The sequence below is a fragment of the Morone saxatilis genome, unplaced genomic scaffold (assembly GCF_004916995.1).
Source record: "Morone saxatilis isolate NCDOM2014 unplaced genomic scaffold, NCSU_SB_2.0 Contig14, whole genome shotgun sequence".
Classification (NCBI taxonomy): Eukaryota; Metazoa; Chordata; class Actinopteri; family Moronidae; genus Morone; species Morone saxatilis.
The window spans coordinates 22,276,862-22,285,736 of NW_023339696.1; the positions used below are offsets into that span (position 1 = coordinate 22,276,862).

Here is an 8,875-nt window from a genome sequence, read left to right on the forward strand (position 1 = left end):
ATAATATATGTTTACAACAACTTCATTATTTGAAAGCATATGCATTTATTATTGTTTGATGTACAAAAAGACAGTTTTACTCAGTGAGTGTGGGGCTTCTGGTGTTTATCTCTTAACATGTAACTATGAAAGAAAGCTTATAATTACTGATTCACTAACACACACAACACACCACACCACACACTGATCCTCCCCTGCTGATGTCAACAGATATTGATCAGGGCATAACAGATTGTCACTGTGGACAAAGCGGCTGTTGTTCGTAGGCTGCAAGTGCTTAAATGATAGTTTAAAGATTAAAATATCATCTCCCTAAAGCAGATGCATGACTCGCCTCTATACACGCAAGCTGATCCAATGATACAGTACACACACTGTCACAACACACACACACACACATCACACACACACACAAAAAAAAAATAAAAGAAAAAAATTTCGTGTCAGTGGGCTGAGGCGCAGGAAGTAAACACCTGGTAAAGACGGTTGGCTTCGGTAACAGTTAGAGATGCACAAAAAGGAAGATTTTAAAGCGTATTTTAAATATAAATAATAAAATCACTTAACATTAAATTGTTTCCCTGAGCAGTGTTTAATTTTACGGACGGAGGATTCTGAAAGGTTATATTATATATATTGATTGTCTAAGATACATCCATATAATCATCATCCGTGTAAGTTTTAATTCAATAAACCTGTGTTTGTTCTGTATATGCAGCCTGACAGCCACTGACACTCTGCCACTACATAGAGGCAGTTCTTCTATTCAAATTAAATTTTAGAGTTATAACAAAGAAGCTCCTCTAATATATGTATATATAATGTTTGTTAACAATGTTTTGTGTTTCCTGGAAACGTAGATACTGCATGTTTGAACTGCGTATGTGCAGTCGCTATAAATTGCTTGAGGTAGATTCCGTTAGTTAACAAAACCCGATAGATCAGACTCCGACTGTAAAAACGGTAAATCCCATTATTCTAAAGCTGATCTCTCTTAGATAAGCTGATTTGACCTCCGCAATATGGCAGAGGTCACTATCTATGGTTCTATGACTACATCAGTTTTTAATCATACAGTGGGTTTGCTTAATGAGACTAAATGTGACCCGGTGGAGTACTGAGTAACTTTAGAACCTAAAGACCTCTGCGGTAATGAACAGCGGTCTTACCATTGCTCAGGACGGTCTCTGGTTCAGGTTCTGGTTCAGGTTCAGGTTCAAGGTTCCAGGGTGGATGCCTTACAACGGGTTCGAGGGGTCCCGCCAAGGCTATCTCCTGTGGTTCAGGGACCAGCTCGGGTAAGGACTTCCGCTCCCCAACAAAACAGGTTCCAGGTTCAGAACCTCGACCACAGGCTCTGGGTCAGCTTCTGGGACAGGTTCGGGAACTGATACTGGTTCTGGGACAGGTTCTGGGACAGGTTCTGGGACAGGTTCTGGTTCTGAAACTGGTTCTGGGACAGGTTCAGGTACAACTACAGATTCTGGGACTGTAGCTGGTTCTGGTGCAGGTTCAGGTTCTGGTGCTTGCTCTGGTACAGGTTCTGGCTCTGGGATAGGTTCTGGTACTGCAGCTACTTCTTGTGCTGCAACTGGTTCTGGAACAAGTTCTGGTTCTGGGACAGTCTCTGGTACCGAAACTGGTTCTGGTACTTTCACTGGTTCAGGGACTGGCTCTGGGACAGGTTCTGGTACTGATACTGGCTCTGGGACAGGTTCTGGTACTTTTACTGGTTTTGGTGCAGGTTCTGGTACTGATACTGGCTCTGGGACAGGTTCTGGTACTTTTACTGGTTCTGGTGCAGGTTCTGGTACTGATACTGGTTTTGGAACAGCCTGGAAAGACAAAAGGTTTGAGACCAGTTAAATTCTCTCAGATAAAACAGTGACAGCCGTTTGTTTTATTGATCAGTTAAAATAATCCAGTGATTTTAATGAGAAACACAGTATCAGGTACATGTGAGACACATTTTTAAGTTAAATGTAAAATGTGATCTAATACCATAGATGTAGAAACAGGGGATGTGATCTAGTACCATAGATATAGAAACTAGAAACTATATTGCGGAGGTCAGATCAGCTAGTTAACAACACTGAGAGATTCAGACTTCACTGACTTCACTCTGAACCGATTTTCATGAAATTTGGTTTGTTATAAACGTGAGAAATTGAACTTGATACTGGTCAGAATTAACTCAGTCACTGTGGGCGGAGCTAATTAGCTCTATGTCAAAAAACAGTCAAGAATCACCACTTGGAAAAATGTTGCAGGCGTTAGTCAGACCAGTACTTACAAAATACATAATATATTAGTGAGTGTGAGCTGGTGCACAAATGATCAACACATGGTACAAATTACTGTCAAACAAGAAAAACTGTGTGTGGAAAATAATTCACCTGTTGAATTATATTCATCCTGGAGAACGAGCAACCAGGTGGCTTCATAACAATATAACAGATACAGAAATATAACAATATAACAATATAATAAATATAGAAATCTACATATTTAGAGAAACTGACAGAAGCTTAAATTCTACATAACTTACACTTGAAGTTGTGGCCAAAAGTTTAATGTTTTGGCATTAAGCTGATTAGCTCCGGCCTCCAACCAGCAGCCAGTATCACATTCACTTTCTCGCCTTTGTAACAAACCAAATTTCACGAAAATCGGTTCAGAATTAAGCGAGTTATAGACTGAATCTCTGAGTATTATTAACTTGCAGATCTGACCTCCGCAATAAGCCAACAGCGCAGATGTATAGCAGGGACATTAAGCAGCGGCCAATAAAGTATCTATGTTTTTATATGTATGTCTAATACAGTCTGGTGTTTACAGGCGTCAGTGTATTTAACTGGAACAGCTGCGTGAGGAGCAAAATTGGTGAATTTGTCCATGCATTCGTAAAACGGAGAGTTGGTTCGATTTTTTCTTTTAATTTGTAATTTTAAGTCAAATTCCTCATGTGAACTGAAGTATTGATCAAATGTGTAATACATGGCTCACCATCTAAGCTGTGTGTGATGGGATCAAATTAACATTTTGTAAATATTAAAAATAGGTAATATGTAACATGTGACCTAACCTCTGACCTCTGACCGTCTAAAGCTCGTGTAGGAGTGACTACTGTCAGTTGCAGCTCCTTGTTGAGGATCAGCCGCCGCCTGCCGCTGACACCGGGACAAATTAAACCCTCTTTAGTGTCTGCCAACCTCCCCCGACAGCTCCCACACACACACACACACACACACACACACATATATATATATAAATCTATCTGTTCAATGACTGACCTCCCGGCTCGTCCGCACACCTGTCTGTGTCTTTTGTGAAGTGCTGAGTTTGCACAGATCTACATTTGAGCAGCAGATCTGGTTTCTCCGTTAGCCTCTGTGCTGCTAACACAGACAAATATGGCAGGATTCACCGTTTTAGGAACAACTTCTGACTGACGCTCTTTAATGAGGGGTTAACTAAAACAGAAAGTAAAACAGAAGTTTATCCTTCCTTTTAAACAAACCCAACCTTTCATCACTAACGACCTCGTGTGGCATCAATGAAAGAACAAAACACATTTTCTGAAGCTCTCTTGTTAAGATAGAACGTGTTTAACTTATTCCGTTAACTAAGAGTTTGGTTCCGCGTTAGCTTCTCATCCTGTTAGTTTCTAGTTCTTGTTAGCTTTCACTTCATTTACACAATGTCAGCAGAATGGGAAGAGCAGGATGCCTCAGTCAGATTATCTAAATGTCCTTAATTAGCTCCTTTTGCTGAGTTACGTATACCGGATACTAACTCTGCCTTTTTCACCCTTTAAGATCACATCCTCAGTCATACTGGTCCTTTATTTAACAGTTTATGCCAAACTATTTACAAAAAAAATCAACAAAAGATGACACATGAACCAACCAAACAGAAAAAAACAACAACCCACCACTGATACTGTATTCAGTTTCATCAAACTGAATTCTGTCTACATGTATTTCAGCTTAGAGTTATCTGAGAGTTAGCTTCAAGGCTTCTCACCTGCCACCTACAGGATGGATTGGTGGCTTGTTAACTAACAAGATGTAAATCAAATAGCTTTGGAGTTTCTGGAAGGTGGCTAGGTGTGTGTCCCCTGCTTGTGCTAAGCTAGGCTAAACACATCCTGGACCTATTTCTGTAATGATGAAACTGATATCTTCTCACCAGGAAACAACTATATTTAACAAAATGTCGAACTTAAATCATCTTGTGTCTCCGTTTGTATTCAACAGCAGAGAAAAAGATCGAGAACAAAAGAGGAAATGTTTTCAGAAAAGCGACTTTAGCGTCCTTGTCTGGTCCCGTCAGTGAAAACTAACCTCGACCCGGACAGACGCCACAGCTCTGCCGCTGATGACTCACTAAAGTGACAACTGGTGGCACCATGGGAGGCCAGACAGTGAAATGCATCAGGCCTGGCTGCTTTCAACCGCTCCTGCCAGCCTGGTTTCTTAATCCCACGGCAGCCCTCCCTCACGCCCTCAAACTGGATCGGCATCCATTTAGTCCCAAACACTGGTGCCTTCCTCTGCCGCTGGATTCCTGAGCCATGAAACACCAAAATTATCTCAACACCAAAATGCCGACTCGCTGAAACAAACGTGCTTCTGTGTCTCCATACTAAATGCGGCGTCATTAAATCATTTTATGAGTCAGCAGGATGATAAACTGTATTCTTAGTCAAAACCAGCTCCCAGCTCGTACTGCCGGCCTAAATTGGTCAAATATTTTTGTTGGGTGAGTGAGTCCTACATGACATCATCGTCTGCAGTGTTATCCTTTCAGGCAGTGACTACAGGGAATTAATCAAACTGCATTAGAGCTAATTACAGAAGCTTATTCCTGCCGGGAAAAGATGAACGGATGAAAGGGTAGAAAAATATAAACACTAATGGTCAAAATTGTGATATAAAGTGTTAAAACTATGAAATCAAAATTAGTAGATATATTAAAATATGCGAGAAATCAAGACTATGAGATAGTAATTCAAGATTATATAAATATTAACTCAAGTTACGACATATTTAGTAGAGTTTAAGAGCAACCAAATAAAGTTTATATGATAAATAAAATCTAAATGATCACAAAGAAGTAAAATGTCATTTGAAAGAGCTTTGAGACATTTTAGAAAATGTGCCACTGTGGATTAGTCCGAGTCCTCTCGGCCTTCACAGCCTCTGAGAGCATTTCCTGGTAAATATATCCCAATCTGTAACATTACACTGAGTGCTTCACTCTTAAAAGCCATTTTAGCTGTGTAACAGAGCACAGAGGAAGGGCATTAGATCTGCTGGCATGGGGGGAATTCAGTGAACAACCTGAGCAAACACTAAAGAGGAAGCAGCTCCAGTTGGTGGAGCCTGAGGCGGAGCGGCGAGCTGTTCGTCCACAGCTTCTCTCCTCTGTTACTACAGACAGACAGGCAGACAGTGGGTGGAGAGTCGTTCTTTAATCACAACATTATTCTGTGATAGCTCATCTCTAACGATTATTTGACCCTTTGCTAAGCAGATGCTACACCTGTCAATCTCTCAAATATTGATGAACGGCGGCAGATTTACCATTAATTATTAGTAATTTATCGAACAGTGGGGCACATTTTATTAGTTGTAGACTGAGTCGGCTGTATTTTACTCTTCTACATCCGTGATGTAACAGCCTGCAGTCATCAGAAGAGGAAGCGTGGGGTTTGGATTAAAGAGCAGGTATTTTGCAGAGGAATGAATCCCGTCGTCTTCCCGCTGTGGCAGCACAGAGGTTGACATCTGGGACCGACTGTTGTTGTGGCAGAGAGCCTGAACACAGACTCATTGTTCCCTCAGCTCGCCGCCTTATCTCCACTTCAGCTCACCGACGCCGCCTCCATTCACAAAAGACACGGCGAGACACTTCCACCGTGTCCTCCTGGATTCAGTGTGACTCCACATCTGTTCATATAGACAATGAGCCTCCTGGTCTGACTGAAATCTTTGTTTATTTCTCCTCATTATTCAGTCTAGAAATGTTATTATGTCCAGCAAATTCATTAAGAAACATATTTTTCTTTCATCTGCATCGTCAGCCGTAAACCGGCTGTTGCACCAGATTTCAAACCTTTAAAGTCGTCAGATTTGGACTGAAATTAAGAAATACGTTTGTTTTTGTTCATGAAATAGTTACAATTCTGACTTTTTATATCTTTTTATCTCTAGATTTTGACTTTTTTATCTTATAAAAACAGATAAAAGGCAGTTATCTCTTTTTGTATCATAACTTCTGGCTCAGTTTTCATCAGGAATGGGCTTCCATACTATTGTGAGTTTCTCAGTTAGAAGAACTCAAACAGTTTAATGAGTAGTAGTTTAATGAAAGAGCTCCTCAGTTCTGTTATTGCTTTAAACTTTAGGTCAGTGTTACTGTCCAGATCTGCTGCTGACTGACTCTCTTGGAGTACTTCATCACGGCCCCAAAAGACCAGAAACATGTCGGGCCGATCCCTCGCTGGTGGCTATGCGGCGGCAGCTGGGACTGGGTGTGGTAGCACTGGTGGTGGTGATGGTTGCCAGCCTCTCTGGAACCACCACAGAGGAGGAATTAGCTCCGATATGAAGCCATTGTTTTCTCCTGGATCTGACGTCCAGCCAACAGCTCTGAGCGCTGAGGAGCAGAGGTGTCGTCAGACCAGACCAGACCAGACCGGGCCGGGCTTCAGAGGGAGGAGGGGAGGCAGGAACTGGGCCAGGCCAGGGGGGAAATACCAGCAGAGGTATGTCAGTCAACAGAGGAGGTCCACAGAGAACACACTACTGTTCATGGAGGGTCTGTGAACGCCACATGGGCCACACCCACCAGATGACTCAGCGCTAGTCCTTCGGTCAGAGCACAGCTGACTCATGGGAGTTATTAAAGATGGACGACGTGTGTGCGACTTTTTATTTCGTGATTGTCACTTTTACTTTAGGCTAACGGTAATAGGTCATGCTAACAGATTGAAGCTAAAGCCAACAGGTCCCAGGTTAAAAAGTTTAAACTCTCAACAAAAAGATTTGGTTCTATTATGAAAATATTCGGCAAATTTAGGGGCAAAGATTATATTTTTTGGTATATTTATGTTTTTTCTACAGTTTTTCTTGAAGAAATAATATAACTGTAATAAATCAGTGTATCTGTGTACTTTACACATATTTTTTGGTGGGGGGGGTGTTCATGTATAACAGGATATAACAGATACATACAGAGCGAAGTAGTACCGCTGTACTGGACGGAGAACAGCTGCTCTCAATCTTTCCTCCCTCTAACCTGTATTAATGTGTGCACACTCACATTTCCATATATGGACGGCTGCATCGCCACGAGCAACCTGACGATTTACAAAGAATGAGGATGTTTCACAGTCTGATTGAAGCTCAGTACTAATTTCACTAATTCTACCAAATGTGTATGCATCCTTAGAGCAACTTCTTCATCCCCCACTTTTACAATATTCACCTAAATCAGCACATTTTTCATCCCATGCATGAACAACACTGGTGTCCTCATATTCCTGCATTAGAATAACAAAAGACTTCAACAGTTTAATGCATTCATTTGTGTTTGTAATGAAGCTCTATGTTCGGTTGCTTTTTCAGGCTGCAGGTTGGAGGCGGAGGCCGAGCAGCTGTAACTTTAGAAGAAGGAACAGTACAACATGCTAAGCACATAGAGTAAATGTCAGGGAGCCGGATTGGGCTCTGGGTCAAATAGCAGCGATACGTACAGTGTTTGTCTGTAAATCTGTAAGAAACAGGAAGCTGCTGAGTACTGAGTACAGCCTGAGAACGCTGCAGGATGGATACGCTTCACGGTTGTTTATGACCGGATGATTACAGTGGAGTTAAAGTCCAACATGCTAACAGACAAGAAGCTGTCTGTTAGGTCAGAGGTTATGATATATTCCTTACAGTTTTGTTTGTTTTATGTGGTTCCTGCTGTAAATATTTAAATACACATCACAAATATATAGTTTCATGTTTAAAAAAAGGTTCAGTAATTCCCTAAACCAGCCGCTCACTGTAGCTTTTATCAGACAGGAGGAAATAGTGCGGCAGTTAGGGACTATTTGCAGCGGTGGATGAATCCGCAGCAGGGAGCTGTGTAAATAAACTACAGTGTGGGGTCATGGTGATGAAGGAACTTGTTGTTTTTAAGCTCTGTGGCACAGAGGAAGAAGATATGAGACTTTCATACACACACAGTACTTGTTAGTAGATGTTGTTGGTTTGAGTCTCGACATGAAAGAAAATACAGAATATCACCAGAATTATCCTTAAATTACATTTATTTGTAGGTATCAGAGTGCAAGTTTTAAATTCAGTGTTTTTTACCAAGTTAACTCTGGTGCAGCGACATTCATGCTGTGAGGCTAACTACAGGTTAACTGTCTCCCACACTGCTTCAGTCACAACAGACAAAGGCCAGAACAACAAGACTCTCTGTGTTTCAGCTGCACAGAAGCCGTCTTTATGTGGACATTTACACAAAGAATATATACCATGATGCTTTGCTGCGGCTGCTGTATGATACAGCGAGCTCTCGGCGTGCTGGATAACGTTATCAGTGTCACTGCAGAGTCTAAGCTGCTCAGCGACACAAGATTTATGTCCATGATAGTTTCACAGTCGAGAGAAAAGCAAAGAGCCGCTGACAGTTTAGTTTTATGACGAATGGCAGGTGAGGTCACAACGCAGCGTTTATGGAGGATTCAATGACGTCATTTCTGTTTGTTATCATATTTTACTCAGAGTCAGTTTTAGTCGTTTAAAAGGTTATAAATGAGATTTATAACATTAATATATAAGCTAACAGTTATTCTCTATATAAAGACACAGAG

General features: G+C 41.3%; 1 protein-coding gene across 1 annotated transcript in view; it reads right to left on the reverse strand.

Moving 5' to 3' along the window:
• Window positions 1-1,268: 1,268 nt before the first annotated feature.
• si:ch73-366l1.5 (FILIA-N KH-like domain-containing protein) overlaps window positions 1,269-8,875 on the reverse strand; it is an 11,346-nt gene continuing 3,739 nt past the window's right edge. Inside the window, exon 2 of the mRNA XM_035654278.1 lies at window positions 1,269-1,835. Coding sequence (XP_035510171.1) covers window positions 1,269-1,835 — 567 coding nt within the window. The remainder of the gene's footprint in view (window positions 1,836-8,875) is intronic.